The sequence below is a fragment of the Chlamydotis macqueenii genome, chromosome 17 (assembly GCF_036417535.1).
Source record: "Chlamydotis macqueenii isolate bChlMac1 chromosome 17, bChlMac1.mat, whole genome shotgun sequence".
NCBI classification, from domain to species: Eukaryota; Metazoa; Chordata; class Aves; order Otidiformes; family Otididae; genus Chlamydotis; species Chlamydotis macqueenii.
Genome location: NC_141572.1, coordinates 15678421 through 15701755, shown reverse-complemented (window position 1 = coordinate 15701755; position 23335 = coordinate 15678421). Strand labels below are relative to the sequence as shown.

The 23335-nt window shown below is 51.4% G+C and overlaps 1 protein-coding gene across 4 annotated transcripts in view; it reads left to right on the top strand.

Annotated features, from left to right (window-relative positions):
- The window catches only part of AIFM3 (AIF family member 3), a 47703-nt gene that overhangs the window by 13292 nt on the left and 11076 nt on the right, over positions 1-23335 (top strand). For 2 of the 4 annotated variants that reach the window (XM_086761328.1, XM_086761330.1), the window contains exons 3-12: positions 4519-4732; positions 9845-9954; positions 11618-11727; positions 13094-13138; positions 14569-14665; positions 16053-16165; positions 19297-19383; positions 19927-20018; positions 21992-22122; positions 23211-23326. In XM_086761328.1, coding sequence (XP_086617454.1) covers positions 4519-4732; positions 9845-9954; positions 11618-11727; positions 13094-13138; positions 14569-14665; positions 16053-16165; positions 19297-19383; positions 19927-20018; positions 21992-22122; positions 23211-23326 — 1115 coding nt within the window. Of the gene's footprint in view, positions 1-4518; positions 4733-9574; positions 9704-9844; positions 9955-11617; positions 11728-13093; positions 13139-14568; positions 14666-16052; positions 16166-19296; positions 19384-19926; positions 20019-21991; positions 22123-23210; positions 23327-23335 lie in introns of those variants that run through there. The other 2 variants (XM_086761332.1, XM_086761331.1) reach the window with 2 other exon arrangements.

Genomic DNA, 23335 nt, shown 5'->3' with positions numbered 1-23335 from the left:
CCCTGCACCACGGTGTTGACTTCCTATTTTCCTTGTTTCTCCCATTTTAAGTATGATTCTTTAAACGGCCTGATACTCCTGATTTAAATTTAGCCTCTAGAAGGGCACTGAGCCATACTGGGAACCTGTGGTAAAGAAGTCTTGGGTCATTTAATTGCCCTAATTTTTAAAAATAATGATCATGGCCCTGCGCTACAGCCCAGCCACCCCCCTGCGCCTGCCAGCACCCTGCCCGGGGGTCGGTGCCAGCATTTCCAGCCTCGTGTCTCCTGTCTGCCTAAAACAGGGGAGGCTTTGGCGTGCCCTACAAGGCTGTGAGTAGTGATGGAGGAGGAATGGATTTACAGGAGATGCAATGTGGTGTTAATGACTGACTGGCAGGTGTTAATGACATGAGGCACAAAGGCATCGTGGGCACAGTGTGGAAAAAAAACCAAAAACCATGAGCCAACCACGATAAATGGAGTTAGGATGCAGCTCCTGGGTGTGTGCATGGGAGTCCTGGCAGTGCTCCGACCTGAAGGCTGAAAATCTGGGAGGAAATAAATAAAATTGGGTCAGAATCTATCATCTTGACAAGAGTCCCTGTTTTAAGCAATTCTATGATTTTGGGGAGCTGACTCAGGATTTTTGACTGCTGAGAGCTGGCAGTGCTGATGTGTACGTGGATGTGTGGTATTGGCACCTGCTAATGCTCAATGTTTCATCTGCTTTTTGTCTATTATAAAATACTTCCAGCCCTGGCCTCTTGGTCGTTCATGTCCATGTGTCTGTGTGTGTATATATAGAGAGATAAAAAAATACATATGTATTAAAAATGTAGATGAACACACAAACCACATGTATGTATAAGTGATGCTGGTGGCACAGGGCATGCAGGCATATGCCTATCCCTGTACCTATAGCTATACCTATAGCTATACCTGTACCTATCCAGTCTTCTCTAGATGCATACGTATACGTGCGTGGAGAGCAGCGGTTGCTCTGCCCTGGGAGCTGCAGCCACCATGCTTCTTCCCACCAGCCATGGCCCGGGCAGTGCTGCTGTGGGACAGTGGTGGCCTTAGCTGGTCCCCGAGGAGTCGGCCACCACACAGCTTTGTAGGCACATGCCTAAAACTTTCCAAACGGTTTGCTTTGAGGTCAGGAACCTCTCCTAGCAGTTACAGAAAATTACTGTGGAAGGGTTAAAGTGCGCTGGACCCAGCACACTGTTCCAATCGGATTTCAGAATTAAACTTGGGTTTATAAATATTTCATTTAAATGTCATTTTCCCTGATGGCAATTGAAGCAGTTTGCTGGATCAGCAAAGGTGCCACTGAGCCCCAGATTCCTGGAGGGATCATCCCTCGGGAATTCAGGTCTCTGGCCAGAGGAACACACACGCAGGGCCTGGGGGGACTAGGAGGAGAAGCGGGGATAAAGGTTCAGGAAGAGGCAAGTGGGAGTTGCCCACCACAGAGACAAGTGGTGAAGTGTGGGCCTAAATTGGGAGGAAGACTTTATGCCTCTTTTTCGTTTCCTCTGGACGTTTGTGCAGCAGTGTCAGTGAGTGCCAAGCAGGGACAGCTGGGAACGCTGTCCCGTACTGCTGCCAGAGAGACACCTGCTGCTTTTTGCGTAGGTTTTTCTGACTGAAGAGCTCAGAGCTAAATTTCCATCTTCAGCCCCGCAGGGTGATACGCCCATGGATCTGCACGCACTCCGGGTGCTCATCTGACCCAAGTGTAGTTTGGAAAACAAAGCTCTGGGGTATCGGGCCAAATTGGAGATGTGATTTGTGCCCTGCCAGCTGAATTCACGGGCATCAACGTCACCGTTAGGACTCGGAGCCACTGGCTTTGCCCATGCCAGCCTGCTCTCATCCCACGCTGTGATCGCGGTCGGCGGTGGCAGCATCGTGCTGCCTGGCTCCAGGGTCTGGCTGCAAGGACGCACGGCGCATTTGTGCCAGATCAATGTCTGGTCCACTGTGTTATCACATGAAATTATCCTCCTGAAGGTATTTCACAGGGACTGGCAATGGGAGTTTGTTATATTTCCTAACTCTGTCCTGGAAAATCCATGCTGCTTTTCCAAACACCATAGGAAAATGGTGTGTATGGCAAGTGGCCTCTTTGCTGAGTACCTGCAGGGAGCTGGGCTGCTCCTGTAGAGCTCCAGGAATACATTTATTCATAGCAACTTCATTTTTTTAATGCATGGTACTGGGCCTGTTAGTTTGCAGTAACTCCTTCAGCTGGCGGCTGCAATAATACAACAGAAGTTTGTGTTTTCTGCTGGTTCAGCATGGATACATGGAAAATTGCTTTACTGGATCTGTCTGTCAGAGTCCCTGGTGAGTCCTTCCCCTGGTGAGTGTGAGGATTTGGGACTTTGGTGAAAGCCACCCCATCCGCTGCCCTGCTGAGCCGGGACAGAGAGCGGAAACTCGCAGGCCTCTTGAAAGAGCCGCCTGCCTCCAGTGCCTGGATGGCCATGGCCGCTTGCTTTTCCCCCTTCCAAAATGAACGACTGTCCCCTCGACCTTTTTATCCATCCTCCTCTCGATGGGCTTGCACGGGGAAGACCCAGCACCCTTTATGTGCTGCAGGGCTCGTCCCGCTCTTATGGGCCACGTTGTTCCCCTCTTTCCTTAACTTGTTTACATCGTGAGCTTTAATTTTTATCTTTTGCACAGCTGTCCTGGTTTCGGCAGGGATGGAGTTAATTTTTCTCTCAGTAGCCGGTGTGTTTGGGATTTCATGAGTGAAGGATGTTCGTAAACACCCTGATGATATGAGTTGTTGTGAATGAGACCAAGGACACTGTCCGGCTTTCCAAGTCTCGCTGATGTGCAGATGCGGGAAGCTGGGCAAAAGACAGACAGAATAATTGATCCAAACTGGCCAAAGAGAGTATTCCATGCCATAAACGTCATGCTCAGTATAGAAGTGGGGGTTGGCCAGGGCGGGTATCTGTCTTCTTGGCATCTGTCTCGTTTGCTGCCATCCTTCCCCCTGCCTTGCTGGCTCGCTTTCACTCCTTGCTTGCTGCTTGGTGTTGTTTCCGTGATCGCTGCTCGGGATGGGCTGTGTTGGTCACTGGGACATCAGGTGGTGAGAAATTGTGCATTGTTCATTTTGTATATTTTGTATATTTTAATATCCTTATATTCTGTTATTACTGTAGTTTTCCTATGCTATTCTAGTAAACTGTCTTCATCTCAACCCACGAGTTTTCCTTTCTTCCCAGTTTCTCCTGTCCCACTGGGTAGGGGGAGGGTGAGAGAGAAACTGTGTGGTGACCAGGGCTAAACCATCACAACAGCTTTTCCTGTTCATGACGTTTACAAGATGGGGAAAGCGCAGCCATCTCCTATTTGCTTGAGATACTTCTTTAGTCGCTGGCATTTGCCCCCCGGCTCGCTCTAGAGCTCCCTTGAGGTTTATTATAAATATTAATGGCTTTCATTTTATGAAGTCCCCAGGAGAGATGTTTCTCACTTTATGATGTCAGAGCTCATCACTGGCTTCTGCTGATGCTCATATCTCAGCCTGCTCCCCTGGGCATGGGGCAGTGGATGGGGGGGCATGGCTGGGTGGGTGCCCAGCAAGGTTGGGTGAGCGCTGCCCTTCATGGAGCTTGGATGAACATCTGCACATCTTCACCTGGGCGGCCGAGGAGAGCCCCTGTGCTCCCACTCCACCCCTGCGTGGGCAGGGCAGGACCGGCAGCACATCCTGATGGAGGCAGTGGGAGGCCGGGGTGGGATGGAGGGACAGCTGTGCCGTGCCAGGGGCTGCCTTGTTCCATCACTGCCCCGTGACAGCACCCAGGGTGGTGGTGGGGCCGAGCGGACCCTGTGGCTCTACTGTCCCCTCTGATGGTGAGGGGGATGTCCTGGGCTGGCACAAGCAGCTCTCACTTGTCCCTCAGCCTGATCCCCTGGTCTCCAGGCCAGGGATGCTTTTGTTGTCAAAGCTCCTCAAAGGTGTACAACTCAGTAAAACAAACAGCCCCTACTCTTCTCCCTTAACACTGAAGATTCACTCTGTGCTGAAAAACTCACACAGAAATAATTTTGGGTATTTCTAGTTCCTTATTAATTGGTCTCCATCTAATGAAGCAGCTTTATACACCATGCAGTGTTGGCTTTCTCTTTCGGTTAATGTTACCTACAAACAATTAAAGGTTTTTTTGAAGTCTCTCTGAGCCCTGGAGGCCTTGGCATGCCTCGCATTGAGCTGCCTGAAGCTGTTTTCTACTAAAGAGGAGAGGATTTGTGACTGAGGGGTTGTTTTGCACCAATGACTAATGTCTGCTTGCAGGAATAGGTACTGCACACTTGCAAAGGTGAAGGAAGAACAATGGAATAACGGGCTCGGGTAATCAAGCTGAGTTTGATATGAAAGCCAACCAAAAATGTCTGTTCTGATGTCTGTCAGCCTTTTCAAAGTCCATGGAAGAAGGGAAAGGCAAAACTCCAGGAAAACCTCTGACTTCATTTTAATGAAGATTTCTGTTTGTTCCTGCAGTTGAAGTGAAAATTGAAGTTGTCATACCTGAGAAGGAGAGAAGCAAGGAGGAGATGTCACCCAATGGGAAAGCCAGCCCCCTGATCTACAAAGTCAACGGGACTGCCCGGCATTATCATCTTGAGGAGCATCCCATCGCCAGCAATCCCTACCACAACCCAAAGGATGTGGTGGAAGCATCTGTGTGCCATGTGAAGGACCTGGAGAATGGACAGTGAGTGCCTAAAATGTTTGCAGGTAGAACTTGAGAGACCTTATAATCCAAAGAGAACCCCCTATCTTGTTCTTTAGTGTTTCTGGAGATGATAATTTTTTGTTGTTGTTCATCTTAAAACCATCTTAAAAAAATGACATCATGGACAAGTGCCAACTGTTTTTTACCAGAAAATCTGTGGTTCCCTGCATGATCCACCCTGAGACTCGTCTTAGAAAGATGTGATGTTCTGTAGCAGAATTTCTCAACAGGCTTTGCTCAGCTTGTGTTAGATAACCCTAACAAATTTTGTAAATTTATATGCGCATGGCTGGGGATGATGGGGCAGATTGCGTGCTCCATCACTTCTGCAGTGCCTTCCTCTTCTAGTTGAGCTCATCTCTTTCAATTTGCTTTTTCACCAAGGATACACTTTTCCAATTTTTTTTTTGCTAATGGCAACACACTTCAGTTGTCTACAGTTTCTCTACCCTGATTTAAGAGTTTTCTGAAGTCTAAAAAGTGCCTGTCCTGGTCACTGAGCTCTATAGGCTGATGTTTCTTTTCTGCAGCATGTTTGGTTAGTCTGATGGCCAGCATCTCAGTGGGCTCTCTCCTTGTGTGAAAGAAAATGTAGTTCCAAATAGCTTTCATTCCAGTGAGGCGGTGAGGTCAGGTGTGTGGGACACGGCAGGAGTCTGGCAGCTATTTGCTTTAAATTGAACTTTTGCTTGTGATAATATTCTAGAGTAATCCATGCAGTACAGGCTACTTTGTGCTTAACTTAAGGGCTTCCTGGGCTATAAAGTCTTCTCGTTAGGTAAGTTCATCCAGGAATAAACTGGATTTTTTTTCATTGTGATGCGAATTCACCATTAGACCATTTACCTATTAAACCATTCTACGAAGGGATACACCAGACTCTGTCGGATTAAATCTTCATGTGACAAGATGTGGCTGGTTCTGCAAGCCCTGCTGCAGCTCCGAGAAGCTGGAGGGCCACTGGGACCTGGAGGCAAGTGGCCTCCTCCTGTAAGAGGTGGGGCTGAGGAGTCAGTAGCGATGCGCTGGACTGGAAGGCAAGCAGAGTGGCTGCAGGGCTGCTTCTGGGAGGTGATGGGCAACCCACTGCCTCCTTCCCAAGGCTGGGGAGGAGAGGACCTGGGGCAGAGCACAGGCAGTGAGTGGGATTGCCTTGAAACTGGAGCAGAGCAAAAAGGGGAGGCTGTCCTGGGAAATACTGGTTGCACAGAGAGGGTCCTGTTCCAGAGTCAAGATGTAGCCAAACGGCTGAACACCGAGTGTTCACCGAGGCAGCTTCTGCTGACTTGGCGTTTGGGGTGCTCGTAAGAGTGTGCTCTGCCTTAGTGCCCCGGCGCAAGAGGGACGTTGGAAAATTAGAGCTGCAATAGATCCATTGACTGGAAAGCGTGCAGTGTAGGAGGTGAAAGGATGCTGAGAAGGTGAGCAGGGAGCTGGCTGCAGTCCTTGAGAATGTGCCTGGCTGCAGGCGGCTGTAGCAGGGAGCTGCTCGGCTAAAGGCAGGACTGGAAACCAGCATTGGTCTGGAAACGGGGCTCACGCTTCAGCCGTGTGTTTGCTTTCAGCTACTGAAACACACTACCAAATATGGCAACAGGCTTGCCATCACTACATGTTTTATGTTGAGAACAGCTTTTTCCCTGTCAAACTGAGTCTAGCTCAAAAGAGATGTGCTGTGAGAAGCTCCCACGGCTTGTGTAAGCAACGGGCCGGACCAGAGGAGTCCCTGCTTGCTCTGATGTCCGGAGGGATCTTCTGGGCTGCTTCTCTGAAGGAGTGTGTTGGTCAGAGACGTGCACGGGCACAGCGGCAGCGTGCACTGGCACAAGGGTTCAGGCATCTCTACATTGTGTTAGTGGAGTCTGCAAGCACAAGGTCCTCTTTCTGCCCACCCTTTCTATCTCAGAATCATGGAATGGTTTGGGTGAGAAGGGACCTGTAAAGCCCAACCTAGCCCAACCCCGCTGCAAGGAGCAGGGACATCTCCAACCACATCAGGTTGCTCAGAGCCCCGTCCAGCCTGGCCTGGGATGTTTCCAGGGATGGGTCATCCACCACCTCTCTGGGCAACATGGGCCAGTCCTCCACCACTCTCATCTTACTGGAACCAAGATGATCTCAGCAGAACCAGTAAAAGACACTGGAGGATAAACTCTGGCACAGCCTGACTGGAAAAAGGTCAATGAGCTGCAGACACAAAATAGCCCCCAGCGCTCCCTCAGCTCCTGAGCAAAGGTCCTTTGCAGGCCAGAGCTGAGTTCTCACTGGTGCTTTCCAAGTGGGGAGTGGAGTGGGGCAACAGGACAAATTCCCAATGGAGTAAATAGCTCAGCGGGGAGCAGTGAGGTGTAAATCATCCCCTTGCTCGCTCTGGAAAGACTGTGGGGTCGGGAGCCTGGCAGGTGGCTGTGAGCTGCCTTGAAGACACCAGGTCTTGTTTTTGACTCTCTCAGATCACACAGTTCCTTGGGTAACTCGTAAACCCTTAGACTTATCTTATCTTATCTTCCCATAGAGTTATGGTTGTCATTTAACTGCAGCTTTTATCTGAGGCAGTGCAGAGCTGAGGAATGTGGCAGGACTTGTACTGTGCTGACGGAGGGACCTCCAAGGGCCAAGTGTCCTACACAGGGAGGGAGCAGAGCTGTGTCTCTCAGGAGTGGGGCTGCAATCTACAGGCATTAAACGGCTCCCAAGGGCAGGTACGATGAGATCTACTGCTGTTTTCACCCGAGATGGCAAGGAAATCGAGCATTTGCCGTTACTCTAGTGGGACAGTTGATGCAGGTGGAGCAGGCACCTGCCTGAAGTCTTGTCCAAGGTGTTACCGAGGTGCCAGTGGACTGAGCTCTGGTCTCATCTCCATGGCAGTGAAGCAGAGAGCGGGACAAACGTCTCTCTAGCCTCGGTGCAAGTGATGGGACAGCACTTGGGATGTTGGGAGGTTACCCAAAGAGGCATGAGCATGCAAAGTGAGCCCCGTTCTTCTGAGACCCTGGGACCTATCACGCATGAATGGCATTCAGGGATCACACACAACCAGTAGCTTTCTTGAGCTCATAGAATCATAGAATCATAGAATGGTTAGAGTTGGAAGGGACCTTCAAAGGTCATCTAGTCCAACCTCCCTGCAAGGAGCAGAGACATCCCCAACCAGATCAGGTTGCTCAGAGCCTCATCCAGCCTGGCCTTGAACGTTTCCAGGGATGGGGCTTCCACCACCTCGCTGGGCAACCTGTTCCAGTGTTCTATAACCCTCATTGTAAAAATTTTTTTCCTAATATCCAATCTAAATCTACCCCCTTCTATTTTAAAACCATTACTCCTTGTCCTATCACAACAGGCCTCTCCCCATCTTTCTTGTAGGCCCTCTTGAGGTACTGGAAGACCGCTATCAGGTCTCCCCGGAGCCTTCTCTTCTCCAGGCTGAACAGCCCCAGCTCTCTCAGCCTGGCCTCATAAGAGAGGTGCTCCAGCCCTTTTATCATCTTTGTGGCCCTCCTCTGGACCTTCTCCAACTGGTCCATGTCCTTCTTGTGTTGGGGGCTCCAGAACTGGACACAGTACTCCAGGTGGGGTCTCACCAGGGCAGAGTGGGAGGGGGAGAATCACCTCCCTCGACCTGCTGGCCACGCTTCTCTTGATGCAGCCCAGGATGCGGTTGGCCTTCTGGGCAGCAAGGGCGCATTGCCGGCTCATGTTGAGCTTCTCGTCCACCAGCTCCCCAAGTCCTTCTCCTCAGGGCTGCTCTCCATCCATTCTCCGCCCAGCCTGGATTTGTGCCTGGGATTGCCCTGACCCAGGTGCAGGACCTTGCCCTTGGCCTTGTTGAACTCCATGAGGTTGGCACAGGCCCACCTCTGCAGCCTGTCCAGGTCCCTCTGGATGGCATCCCTCCCCTCCAGCATGTCAACGGCACCACACTTGGTGTCATCGGCGAACTTGCTGAGGGTGCACTCTATCCCACTGTCCATGTCGCCAACAAAGATGTTGAACAGGGCCGGGCCCAACACGGACCCCTGAGGGACACCACTCGTGACATTGAGCCGTTGACCACCACTCTCTGAGTGCGGCCATCCAGCCAACTCCTTATCCACCGAGTGGTCTGTCCATCAAACCCATGTCTCTCTGGTTTAGAGAGAAGAATGTCGTGCGGGACAGTGTCAAAAGCTTTGCACAAGTCCAGGTAGATGATGGTGTTTGCTGGGTGCACAGCGGTGTAGTCGGTACGCCGAATGCAAGGTGGCAGGCTCACTGTAGAGATGGTCCAGTTTGTGCAATGGGAAAAACCAGAATTTCCAGATAAACATCGAGTTGTGTGGGGACAGGCTTTCCAGCTGGAAGAGGGAAAGCTTCCAGAGAACAGCAGCTCTGCATTCTGCGCCTGGTTCCCTGGAAATCAGGTGGGCAAGCAGGGCAGGTGAGCAGGTCGCAGGCAGCTTTACTCTGCCAAAGCTGCTGAGGGAAACAGCGAGGAGGTCACACATAGGTGTCTGCTGTCCTGAGGGGTTTATCAGGAAAAGGTGACCCATGTTGTTGACCCTGGGATGTGGCCAGGACCAGATCACGACCCTCTGAGGCGCAGGGAGTCCAACCCCAAGGCCTGAGTCACAGGGTCAGAACTACCCCTCCTGGTTTTCAGGTCTCAGAAATGTTGTATTTGTGTTCACAAGCGTGGCAGGGGCCTGCTGAGCCACTGGGGCCAGGAGGGGAGGTGATGTTGCAGTAAAACCTGTTTGTTTTCTTGCTCCTACTACATGCTGAAAAGCTTTATTGTGTCCCCCTGGCCTTGGTTGGAGACCACCAGCCGCTTCTGAGCAGCTGGGCCACCTCTTGGCACAGTGATGGCTGAAGAAGCTGCCACTCAATGGCCCAGCTTGGATGTGCCCCAGGCTGGGAGCAGCAAGGCCGCCTCTAAAGCCGGTTCAGTGACAGGAGTGACCCACAGCTGTAAGTCACCTGGAGCTGGTGCTGAGCAGCTTGAAGGAGCAGGGGAGCCTGGCGTGACAAGGGCTGGGGTGCAGGGCAAGGGCTTGGCATCCCCTGCCAGGCTGATGCTCTGCTGTGTTTTCTGTGCTCCTCTCATCCCAGGATGCGCGAAGTGGACCTGGGCTGCGGGAAGGCTCTGCTTATCAAGGAGAGTGGCGAGTTCCACGCCATGGGACACAAATGTCCCCACTATGGGGCACCACTGGTCAAAGGTCAGTCTGCACCACGTCCTCAGAGAGGACCAAAGGGCATCATAGCGTTGGCAAGACAGCCCAGTGTTCATCCAGCTGTGCTGACGGGCATGTGGCGGTGCCATGCCGCGCGCTCAGCATCATCTTGGCATCTTCTTGCTGGGGGAGGGCAAGGGCAGGAAGCTGGGGTGCTCAAACCTTCTTGGGGTCACTTTGCCACAGCTCTGGTTTGCTGGTGACCTGAGGTTGCCACTGCTGGTCACAGGGCTGGGGCTTCTTTGGGTGACTTGAGCAAAACGGCACAGGCACCGTTAAATTCAACTTCTGCTTCCTCCTTCAGTTGGAGCTGAACTTGTCTTGGATGGTACGAAACACCTGCAGCTCACTGTCCCCACGCAAAGCCTATTTTTATGAGGCTTTTCATAGTGTGCTGTTTAGTTCCCAGCCGCTGAGGAATTTAAAAAGTGTCTTAAAGGGAAAAATAAATCACCTTACGATTTTTCAGGCCATCCAGTCTTAAAAAACCCCACAAAACCACAGCTCTCTGTTCATCAAAATCCTCTTGGTGGCAGAAGGAGGAAGCTCTTTGGGTTGATGGGATCCTTTCAGTAGCAAAAAAAAAATGCTGCTGATTGAAGTGGGACGAGGTGCAGTGGTTTCCCGTCTTAGCACTTTAAAAATAGCATTTTCTCAGCTTGAGCTTCAGGCAAGTCCCTACGCAGGGACAGGGATCGTGCCCCCGCGTCCCCCTGTGTGGTGGGTGATGAGCCGTGGCACTGCAAGCTCAGGACCAGTCCAGCATGGACAAATTGTCGCCGTTCGCTCTGCCCTGGCGTGAGCCAGCTCTTTCAGGCAGGGAAAGCCAAAGTCCAAGGTTTGCCTCTGAGCAAACACTTGCAAGGAGTGACCTTGTGGCTTTGGGCATGCCCCGTGCCTTCCTGGCGGTGTGCAGGCTCATTGCTGTCTCAGGATCTGTTCCGAAACACCCTCGCTCTAAACAGGTGATGCTCTCCCTGAGGCGCTGCTTGCTCTGGGTGCCGCTGGGGCTTGTGCAGGTGCCTGCGAGACCCTGGAGCCTGCGGCCCCCGGCCCTGCCGGAGAGCGAGATCACATTCCAGGCAGAGCCGACAGCTTTGGAGCTGTGCTCAAAGGCGCTGGAAGGGCACGGCCAGCGAGGGTGTTTTGGATGGGATCCCCCATACAACTCCCAGTTGGTAACTGTGTTCATCATTCACCCAAACAGCTGGACTGTTCCCATGCACACGTTAAGAGAACTCCACATCATGTAGCCCAGATGGCGTTGACCATCTAGGTCCACGGCAGCTGCCATGTAGGCTGTCAACAGCTGTAGGAGAGGTGACACCTGTGCGTAAAGAAGGAGTGTCATGGGGACACACTCTCAGAGTCTGAACTTTGAAGCTGCTCTGCATGGAGTGGCACCGCCCCTGCCAGTGCAGGAAGCCCTGGGCAGTAACCTTCAGCCTTCAGGAGGTAAGCCTCACCCAGCAGCAGCGTTCACGTTGTGAAGAAGTCAAGGAGACCACCATCATCGGGACGGCAGGAGGGAGACCTGGCCTCCGCCATCCCTGCCCAGCCAGGTCATGGCAGCTCCGTCTCAGCGGGCAGGGAGGATGGGAGGCAGCTGCAGGGCAGCACCAACTCTGCTCTGCTGTGTTTCCTGCAGGGGTTTTGTCCAAAGGAAGAGTCCGCTGTCCTTGGCATGGAGCTTGCTTCAGCATCAGCACAGGTGACATAGAGGACTTTCCTGGCTTGGACAGCTTACCCAGGTTCCAGGTGAGACTTTCATTCCTGCAGCAGCAGGAATCACAGAATCACAGAACAGTTTGGGTTGGAAGGGACCTTTAATGGCCATCCAGTCCAACCCCCCTGCCAGGAGCAGGGACATCTCCAACCAGATCGCATTGCTTAAAGCCCCATCCAACTTCCCTTTGACCGCTTCCAATGATAGCGCATCCACCCCCTCTCTGGGCAACCTGGGCCAGTGCCTCACCACCCTCATTGTAAAAAATTTCTTCCTTATGTCCAATCTAAATCTACTCTGTTTTAGTTTAAAATCATCACCCCTTGTCCTGTCACAACAGGCCCTGCTGAACAGTCTGTCCCCACCTTTCCTGCAGCCCCCTTTGGGCACTGGGAGGCCGCTCTCAGGTCTCCCCGGAGCCTTCTCTTCTCCAGGCTGAACAGCCCCAGCTCTCTCAGCCTGGCCTCACAGCAGAGCTGCTCCAGCCCTCCCATCATCTGTGTGGCCTCCTCTGGACCCTCTCCAACTGGTCCATGTCCTTCTTGTGTTGGGGGCTCCAGAACTGGACACAGTACTCCAGGTGGGGTCTCACCAGGGCAGAGTAGAGGGGGAGAATCACCTCCCTCGACCTGCTGGCCACGCTTCTCTTGATGCAGCCCAGGATGCGGTTGGCCTTCTGGGCAGCAAGGGCGCATTGCCGGCTCATGTTGAGCTTCTCGTCCACCAGCTCCCCAAGTCCTTCTCCTCAGGGCTGCTCTCCATCCATTCTCCACCCAGCCTGGATTTGTGCCTGGGATTGCCCTGACCCAGGTGCAGGACCTTGCCCTTGGCCTTGTTGAACTCCATGAGGATGGCACAGGCCCACCTCTGCAGCCTGTCCAGGTCCCTCTGGATGGCACCATCGCCTCCAGCGTGTCAACGGCACCACACAGCCTGGTATCATCTGCAAAATGGCTGTTTGCATTGGGATAAGTGTGCGTGGAGGAAACATTTTCCAAGCACATGCTGGCGTGGCTATTGGAGAGCAGCACCTCACCCAGCCCTCCTTCCTCCCTGCAGCTCCCCTTGCACCCGCCTGTGGGCATCAGACACCTCCTGGGAACTGGAGGCTGCAGGTGCACGGTTTGGGAGGTCTCTTGTGCAGGAGTGGGGTGGGACTGAGAAACCAGCCCTGAGCCTGAGATAGAAATGAGGTTTTACACTGAGCATGGGGGCAGAGTTGATACGAGACAGGAAACATCCCACAGCCCCAGGCTGGGACGAATCCTGCCACAGCCTGCAGGAGGCCTGGTGAGATCACTGCTCCGTTCGTTAGCTGTTGCACAGAGGGAGTAATCACCATCGTCACACCAGAGGCACTCATTGTCCTGCAAACCGCTGCTGTTCTGTCACCCCCAGGTGAAGATTGAGAAGGAGAAGGTGTACATCCGAGCAAGCAAGCAGGTGAGAGGCCACTGGCATCCCAAAATCAAGGCCCACGCTTTTGCTTTTTGCTCTGTGTGCATGGGGGTGAGGGGAAAATGGCTCTCTGTGGGCCCTCTGGCAGGGGAAGCGATCCTGAACAGAAGGATGCATGAGCAGCCAACACAGGCAAACCAAAGGTCTGCCCAGCCTGCTCCTGCCCAAGCAACAGCCTGACGCTCGTACAGAGGCAGGAGTGGAGCAGGGCAGAGGTGCTGTGACTCCTTCCCATCCTGTCTGTGCTCCCCCAGCTTCCCTGCAGCTGCTGGCCACCTGAGCTGGGGTGTCCATGGATTCAGGAGGTCTCACTGGGTGTTTGTTCTGAACTTGTCCTATGTTTCCTCGAGCTCAGAGCAACTTTTAATTTAGTTGGCCCATGGAAACAGGCCTCTTCCACCAGCCTTTTGGCCTTGTCTGCTGGGGCTGAATGTGGCAGGGCGATGACAGAGGTGATCTGTGCTCCCTCTTGAGCCTGGACATCAGCTACTTTTGCTGGAGAGGAACCTGGTGTGCGGGCAGGGAGAGCTCTCACCCCCAGACGGGATGCAGAGTGAAGCCCATTCAGGCCACTGCCATCTTTCTTTCCTTGAAAAGCCTTCATCTGATGCATGTTTGCACGTATGCATGTGTGAATCCAGCAGCTCAGAACCAGCCAGACCTTACAGCACTTGTGTTAGGTCCAGAGAGGTCACCTGAATGGCAGCACTCCAGCTCATTAGGGATGTGATGAAGAGGGTTGACCCTGTTTCCTCTACCAGAAATGGATTTTGGCCTCTGATGGCTGGTGACAAGGGGTCTGTGCAGCAGGGCTAAAATGGCATAGGTCCTTGGGTGTGCTCTGGAGTGTTGGACAGGCCCATCTCCTTCTTTGGATACAGAATCACAGAAGAGTTTGGGTTGGAAGGGACCTTTAATGGCCATCCAGTCCAACCCCCCTGCCAGGAGCAGGGACATCTCCAACCTGATCAGGTTGCTCAGAGCCCTGGCCAACCTGGCCTGGAATGTTTCCAAGGATGGGGCATTCACCACCTCTCTGGGCAACCTGCGGTATACAAGCTCTGCTCATGTGCAGGATAAAGTTCCTGATAGGATTTCTGCATTTCCATCTCACCTGTTGGTTGCAGAATTGCACAATGACACCTGTGGGCTGCTTTTTCTATTTTTTTTTCCCCCCTAGCTCTGTGTACCTGGATGAATTTGCAGAAGATAATGGATTTATTTGTCTTTTGTACCTTGTGAGGGGGCAGTGCTCTGGATGGGTTTGGAGTCCTTGGTGGGTACAAGGATGCAGTTGTTTCCTTCCTATCCATGCTGTTTTATGACAATAGTGTTGTTGTCCCCATTCCTGCCTGGCTACCCAGGTTAAAGCTGAGAAAAGATAATGACTTTTCTTCTTGTTGTTGGCGGGATAGGCTCTTCAGACACAGAGGAGGACAAAGATGATGGCAAAATGCATCTCATTGAGCAACTATAACCTGAGCAGTACCAATGTGCTGATCATCGGTGCAGGTATCAGGTGGCATGTGCTGGGACACCATGTGTGTCCCCTCCCAGGCGGGGGTGTGGAGAGCAGGCTGTCTGTGTGCTGTGCACCTTCTGTCACCCCTCCTGCATCCCTCCCTGTGCAAAGGGTCAGACCAGACCAGACCTGAGCCTTTTTGTCCTACACACTAATGGCCCAAAGGTGCCCTGTGCCTCTGGTCTGTGGAGAAATTTTTCCATCTTCCCAGAAAATATCAAATCTCTGCATGAAATAGTAAAACCACCAAGCTACCTTTTCTTATCTCTTGTCCCAGCTCCACTTGTGTAATGCAAATTTTGTAGAAAGCCTGATTGAGTGAATCCCATCTACTGACTCTGCCTGTTTCTGGAATGGGTTGGATGCTAGGCTGGACCGTGTCGTGGTGAAACGGAGGGTGGAAGGAGGACACAAGCTGTCCAATGTTGGGCAAGGGGCTGGGAGGGAACAGCTGCTCTTGGCACATGGGTTGTTCCCCTTGCTCATGTGAGGGTCATCCTGGCATCAGTGCAGCACCAGTCCTGGCTCAGCATGCTCCAGGCGATGTGCACAGGATGTTCACCCACCAGTCTCTTCTTCTACTCTCCTCCGCCTCCATCAACAGGAGCATTTTTTTTGATGGACCAAACCATGATACTGCCCAGGTCCATCTTCTTTCATTGGTATCACAGAAACCATGGCCCTTACAACGCCCATCACTAAGTGAGGCTTCCCTGGTTGAGAAGAGACTCGGGACTTCTCACCTGAGCTCTCAAGTCTCACCAGTTTGACCGAGGAAGAAGGGACATGCCCATGAAGCTGCCTGGCTGCAGAGGGAAGCCCCAAGGAAGCTTTTTGTTTGACTTGGCCTTTTTTATATGTTTAAAAACAAGCAAACAAAAAAAAACCTCAAAGAAATTGCATGCAAAATCCTCTACAGTGAAGCACGCAACCCACACTTCAGCCGTGAAGAAGGGAGGGCTCCCTGCTCCTGTGTTCGGCTGTAAATTCTCCAGGAGCTGAGGGTGCAGAGGGGAAGCTGCAAGACCCTTCTCTGACCAGGGGAGTGCAAGCGTCTGAGCAGCCACTGGTGCCCCTGAGCTTGTGAGAGGTGTGTGGGTGTTGGCAGCACTCCTCAGGTGTGCTCTTTGTGGGTTTGTGTGAGTTCAGGGGCATAAGAGTCCCGCAGAGGATTAATGTCGTGCTCCGCAGACAGACGGTCCCTCCTGCTGGTGCATCCACCCTGACTGGCCTCCCGTGCAAGCTACTTGACTTGGGAAGGGTCGTGAAATAAGGGCAGGGCTAGTGGAGTCAGCCCCGATGGGGTTTAGGAGTAAAAGGTTCAGACCTTCAGATGCCCCATACGTACGGCTGCCACTGGTCTTCCTTCTCCCTCAGGGGCAGCGGGACTGGTCTGTGCAGAGACCTTGCGCCAGGAGGGTTTCTCAGACAGGATCGTGATGTGCACGATGGACAGACACTTGCCCTATGACAGACCAAAGCTCAGTAAGGTTTGTATCACTTTGGGTATGGCTCATTTCTCCCTGGTTTTAAAATTTGTCCTAGGACCTTTCCCCATTGTTATTCGTTGCAGCAGCATGTTTCTTCTTCCTTGTTTGTCCTGTCTCTGTTTTCCCTTGAATTTTCTTTTCTGTTGGGACTGAAATATGAAACACAAAAGAGGAGTTGTTCAAACTCTGAACTAAGAGTACTCCAGCACAGAACAATGGTATTCTTCATAGCTCTAGCAATAGCTGTCTTGGCCAGCTTGTACCTTGATGGATCTTCTTATTATGTTTCTGGATCAAAATCTTTATGGCAAGGAAATGGGACATGTGAAAATATTGTATTACCTCCCAGGATTTTTATTAGTGCGTGGTTCTTACTACCCAGTGATGCTCTATGCCACAATTATAGAATAATAAAGGAAAAGACCGCTAAGATCATCAAGTCCAACCGTCAACCCAATACCACCATGCCTACTAAACCATGTCCCGAAGTGCCACGTCTACATGTTTTTTGAACACCTCTGGGGATGGTGACTGCACTACTTCCCTGGGCAGCCTGTTCCCATGCTTGATAACCCCTTCAGTGAAGAAATTTTTTCTAATATGCAATCTAAACCTCCCCTGCCGCAACGTGAGGCCATTTCCTCTCATTCTATCACTTATTACTTGGGAGAAGAGACCAACACCCACCTTGCTACAATCTCCTTCCAGGCAGTTGTAGAGAGTGATGAGGTCTCCCTTCAGTCTCCTCTTCTCCAGACTGAACAACCCCAGTTTCCTCAGCCACTCCTCATCAGACTGGTGCTCCAGACCCTTCACCAGCTTCGTTGCCCTTCTCTGGACACACTCCAGCAACTCAACGTCCTTCTTGTACTGAGGGACTCAAAACTGAACACCGTATGGTGATTATCAGTCATCATCACAACTTGGTAACTTGATCGCAGTGCAAAGATAACTTTTTCTGGCACACATCCCATTTTGCATACCAATTTGTAGACACAGGATGATCTTCTAAAGACATTTTTTATTACTGATCTGTGACCCTTACTTGATATCAGACAGCAACTCAGGTTGGACAGCAGCATTTGATCTTGAATCTTGGAGATAACACAAGAACAAGTGGTGTATGTATTCCCCTTGATGTCAGAGATGCTTATCTATGGGGGCTGGTGCTCTACAACTGCAGCGTCTAACTCTGCTTCCAGTCCCAAGGCAAAGTGATTTTCAAAGGCAGGCAAATACACATGTGGTTTTTTGAGAGAATTCAAGCCATTTCTGCACTTGGACAAGACCTGCTTGGGGTGAGGAGCAGCTGGCTGAAACCTGCACTCAAGAGTCACAGAGGTTGTGCTGGGGAGCTTGGAGAAGCTTGTGGTCCCCCTCCCAGCTGGGCAGCTCTCCAAAACACTTACCTCCGCTGTGTGAGTCTTTGCCTTTTTGACTCTCTGTTAAATAGTAAGAACATCTCACGTGCCAGAGATGTCTTGCATAGTTTGTTAAACTCTCCACTAAACACCTCTGACTGTAGTTGCTTTTGGAAGGTGCACAAAGCCCGTGGAAAAGAAGGCAGAATTTTCAGGAACAGGCTAGAAAAAAAAGGGGATTTTTCTTGATCCTGTTGTGAGTGGGAATAACCCTAGAAAGACTCATTAAACGAGGAGCACGTAAAGCTGTAAGCAGCAGACTTCTTGTCTCTTGAAACTGCAGCATTCCTGTTCTCAATCTGCCCTGAGGTCCTGCCGGATTGTTCCGCTTTGTCCCCTTTGGACCACGACCTGCTCCCTGGTGTGCTGCAACATCCCAGTTACCGTCTCTGGAGCATGGGGCAGTGGCAAAAACCGTGGTGGTTGTGTGCTACCCTCCACTGCCCTCCCTGCAGGTGGGCGTGGGGGCCACCGCTCCCGAGCTGTGGGGTCAAACATTGGGTGATTAAAGAATCTGCAGTAAAACCTCTATGACCCTGCACCTGCCTCAAGTCCTAAGATAAGGGTTTCTTCTGAGTACAGCATTCTCTCAAGTCAGGGTATGGGAGTGTCCTGCAGGGCTCATCCTGGCCCCCAACTGAGCCACCTCCAGGGAGAAGTTGCAGGGCTTGACCAGGGCCAGTGGCCTTCAGATCAGTGGTGCTAGGAGGGTGCACAAGAAAGACTGCTGTTCGAGAGGTTTTCTGAGAGAAGCCCACATCTCATCCCTCTAGGACAAGAGGAAATGGCCTCAAGTTGTGGCAGGGGAGGTTTAGATTGGATATTAGGAAACATTTCTTTACTGAAAGAGCAGTCAAGCAGGGGAACAGGCTGCCCAAGGAAGTGGTGAAGTCACCATCCCCAGAGGTGTTCAAAGAACGGTAGATGTGGCACTTTGGGACATGGTTTAGTAGGCATGATGGTATTAGGTTGATGATCTAGGAGGTCTTGGACTTGATGATCTTGGAGGTCTTTTCCAACCTTAAAGATTCTATGATTCTATGTGCATGGCCATGCCCATCTCCACTGTGCTGCAGGCAGAGAGGGATGTGCTGGAGCATGCAGCAGCCTGCATGCGGGTCACTCGGTGCTCAGCTTGTCCTCAGCCTACATTTGAGCTTGTGTGCACAGAGTTAGGAGGACAGGTGAACTCAGGCTCAAATGTGAGCTTAACCCTGTGGGTAAAGACAATGTTGGTCTCACCTAAGCGACCAGGGAAGGCTGGAAGAACAAGAACCTTTATCCTGCAGCTAAAGATAAGCAGGTATGGGCCACATGCCCTGGCTTCAGCTTTTGAGTGGACTTGGGCTGAATAACTTGGGTGCTTTTGAAAGTGTTGCCCTCGCTGTGTTAATGCTGATGGTTCTTATTGCTCTTCTAGCTTCCATTTCCCCTGGCAGCTGGTTGTTTTCCAAATAATGGGGCTTTTCTTTGGCTTCTGTGAGCTTGTGTGTGTTACAACGTCTGAGCAGGCAGAGAAGGAGCCAGAGACCAGTCCAGCATCTTGTGACGACTTTTATTTGAACAGGCTTTGATTCCAGCCCCTGTAGAGCAACTCCCTTAAGCCATGCCATAAGAACTGACTTAAGACTACCGCTGACTTGTAACAGGCTTTTCTCCACTTGCCTGTCCAACCCGCAGTTGTTGACAGAAAAACATCTTTTTTTGCAGTCAATGGATTCCCATCCGGAGCAGATCGCCCTGCGTCCCAAGGAGTTCTTCCGCACCTACGACATCGAAGTCCTGACCGAGATGCAGGTAGGGAGAGTCCTGTGCATGTCTGCGGGCCGTCTGCTGCCAGCACTGGTAGGCAAAGGCTGTGCTTAGGAAACGTGGTGGCTATCGCTGTTGTTGGCCCACCGGACGCCATTGCAGAAATGTTGGGTGTCCCCAGCTCCCTTTTTACGCTGCAGAGCGCAGGTCGCCCGTGGTTGTTCAAAACCACAGTTTATGCCATTCCTCCCATGGTAGGAAGGACAGCTGGTGCAAACATCATTTCTTACCTGCTGTTTGCGAGCATCCTCACATGGATCTCAGGTGACCAGCTGGCCTCTGAGCAGGGTAATCAGCCTGCAAGCAGCGCAGACAGCGACGGCTGAAACATTTCTCCTCATTATTTTGTTTATACTGGGAGATCTTCAAGGATTTGTGAAAAGGCAGCTAGGAATACCTAAGGCCTGAACTGGCTGAGCTGCAGACAGGAACACCGGGCACTAAAACCTATCATCAAAGCGGGTTGGGCTGGGAGCTCAGTGAGTGTCCGGGATTTCATCCCTTAACATTGTTTAGGAATGATTTCAGGTTGCGGCTGTGGATATCAAGAACAAGACAGCCGTGTTCAAGGATGGATTTAAGATGGAATACAACAAGCTGCTGATAGCGACTGGAAACATGTAAGCTACGAACATTTTAAAGATCAATAAAAAACGTTTTATGGGAGAATGTGAGGAGCTTGTGCCTGGGGATAAGGGGTCAAATATGGCGGTTGATTTTGGACACTGAATTGGTTTGCAAGAGTGTTTGCAGAAAAGGCACGGAGCACCTATTAGATATGTCTGTATATATCTATATCTATAGCTGGATCATCCTTATCTTTATTGATGTGATATATATCCATATCATATACATCTACGTCTTGGTCTCTATGAAGCTGTGCTGGTTATGTCTGCTCAGCCAAAGCTGAAAAGCCTCTGTGTCACCTGCGAGTCCCCCAGAAAGCAGGGAACCACCAGACATGGGGTTGGCAGGATGGCTGTGGGACTGGCTGCCTGGAGTCTTTCATGGCCAGTGTTAAGGTCCAGAGTGTTAACAAAAAGCACCCACTGAAGTAGCTGGGGTGTGTGGGCTGTTTGATGTCAAAGAAACTGATGAAAAACTGAGATTTGAAAAGGTGAAGAATTTGCCAGCAGCACCGTAGCGCTGTGCTGTTCCCTAGGGCCTGGCTCTAGGGCGTATGGGAGAGACTCTGGATGTTCCCACTGAGTTAATCCTCTTAGAATATTAAAATTAATGCCCAGGACCTTCAAAGTATTTTCTTTAACAAAAGCCTCCAGAGTGGAAGTATCCTGTGGTTTTTTAGAGGTCATTTTTGCCACGTTGCTCTTCTTTTCACTCTTCAATAATACTCAACCCTGACAATCAGATAATTCATCCATCTGAATTTTCATTTCCTTTAAGATGTTTCTCGACAATGAAAGCTTAATGCCTCTCTGTTGCAGCCTTACCTAGGTGCTGCTGTTGCCCCATGCTGACCCCTTTGTGAGGCTTGCCTCCAGGAGGGAAGTTTCCAAGACCGAATCCTGGTCCAGCGGTAGGGACAGGCAGTAGCGATGTGCCTGTCCTGCTCCGGACAGCTGCTGGGGCGCAGAGCATCGCCCGGGACCCGCGTCGTCCCTAGCGCCCTGGAATTAGGGGGTCGGTTTGTTTTCAATAGGAGATTTGTCAAAATTGGAACTTTAGGATGAAAATGAGGCATCCTGGCTCCCTTCCTCGTGCTTCTCACACCAAAGCACAAAACAAAGTTGGAGAAGCGCAGCCCCTGCAAATTTTATCATCCAGGGAAAGGATGCTGTAGAGCAGCTGGACTCCCGTTGCAACCCTGTGTGCCACCGAGAACACCAAACGGCTGGTGCTGGGGCCTGCAGTGCTGCAGCCAAAGTGCCATCTGCACCAGCTGCCTAATGAGGTTCAAAAGAGGATCAAGCCTTTGGCAATAATTTCAAAATCCTTATGCACAAGCTGCAGGTACACCAGATAAATGTTTTTAAGGTACCTTAATTATTTAGCGTCGTCTGTCCCAATTCCAGATGTGCGCTGGGTACGAAGGGGCCAGATATTAAGAATATATAGGCTCCAGTAAGGGCACGGGTAGTGCATGGTTAAACTGCTGCAGCATCAGCAGCGTGCCCCTAGGAACGGATAGCGGAACCCGCATCTGCGGAGGCTTATGCAGCTTTCAATATCTGGCTGCAAAGCATCTGCTGGAGGACAGAGCAAGTTTCCTGTGTCCCACCAAGCTTCTGAAAATTTTATGACATGCCAGCAGTTAAGCACAAGCTTGCGAAGCAGTTCTCGTCCTGCGCTGTGCTGCGTCGCCCCAGAGGGGAGCTCACCCCAGCCCTGCGGGTACCCCAGCACGCGGATGGGCTTGAGGGCGGCCACCGAGCTGCCCTGTTGTGCTGGCATTCGTGGTCATGCTCTGGCCCTTGTACACCAGCATTTGGGTTATTTATGTCTCCAGTCCAGAGAAAGGTGAAAAAAGGAAAGGCTGAGATGCTGCTGGAGGCCAGAAAGGGAGTCTGCAGTCCCAATTGCCACCGCGGGGTCAAGAAAAGCACCTGTATCACCCTCAGTCTGTGTTTTTCAGGCCTAAAGCTCTCAGTTGCAAAGGCAAGGAGGTGGAAAACGTTTTCAACATCCGGACGCCCGAAGATGCCAACCGTGTCGTGAAGCTGGCCACAAGCAAGAACGTGGTGATCGTGGGAGCATCCTTCCTGGGTGAGTGCTCACTCTGCGGGTGTCCGAGTCTCGGCTGTCCATGTAGTCCTGCAGCCGGTCCCAGTCCCTCGCCCAGTTTGTCACTGCCCAGTTAGAGGTAACCCCCCCAAACTGGACCTCGGAGTGGTCTGACCTACAGCTCCGGGTGGGTGGTAAGGACATCTCCTTTACTGAAGAGGCTGGGCCGTTCAGCTTGCCTGGACACGGATATTACTATCTGAGTCTGAAAAGCCTACAGCAAGCCCAGTACTGGTGCTAGAGTGGTTTCAAATCTGGTGTGTCTAGATTTGACTTCAGTTGGGAGGATCTTGTTGGTACGTGAAAGCCTGTGGGTTTGTTTCTCTTTGACTTTTTATCAGAGTGGTGAATTTTTAAAATGCACAGAGAAAATCTTGTAGTTTCTTTGGTACTTTTTCTTTTTGCTTTATATGATTCTAACAAAATTATTGTGGGTCCTGCAAGCCTTCAGCGTAAGTGGCTATCAGTCAGGCAATATATAGATAAAATGTTCAGTATTCATTTTTCTTTTTTTTTTTTTTTAAAAAAATCCTGTTTTAGTGGTTCAATCATCTACAGAAAAGAATGTGGTGTGAGGTGCCAATTGCAAACTTCACATCATCGAAAAGATCCGTTTCCAAAAAAATTCCAGTAAATAGAAAATGTCTTGGTGAAGATTCTCATGCAATTGCCAGCACCAAAACTGTCCTGTTCTGATTGGAGAAAACAGCTAGTCACAAGGGCTGTTTTCAGCCCGCAGCTCCTTACCCTTGCTGAGACAATCCCAGATGAGGAAGGTTTCCCTCATCTGAGGTCCATCGCCCCAAGTGCTTCCTGAGGCACTCTGGAACTTCACCATGGTTGGTGCCTTCCTTCGGTCTTTGAAACCGGTGTGTAAGAATAAATTGCCATAAATCATAAATCTCACCTGAAATGGCGTGGCCACCAGGTCTGGTGGCACCCCAGATCTCCCAGTAGAGCAGCTCCAACCTCCCAGACCAGGAGTATGCGAGGCCGCTACTCCACTGCTCGGGATGCAGGGCAGTGCTGGGGGGCTTCCCGTGGCCACTTGGACCTGTTCCTTCCCCCAGGGATGGAGGTGGCCGCCTACCTCGCGGAGAGGGCCCACTCGGTGTCCTTAGTGGAGCTGGAGGAAGTCCCCTTCAAGAAGTTCTTTGGGGAGAGGGTTGGCCGCACTGTCATGAAGGTGACCTCG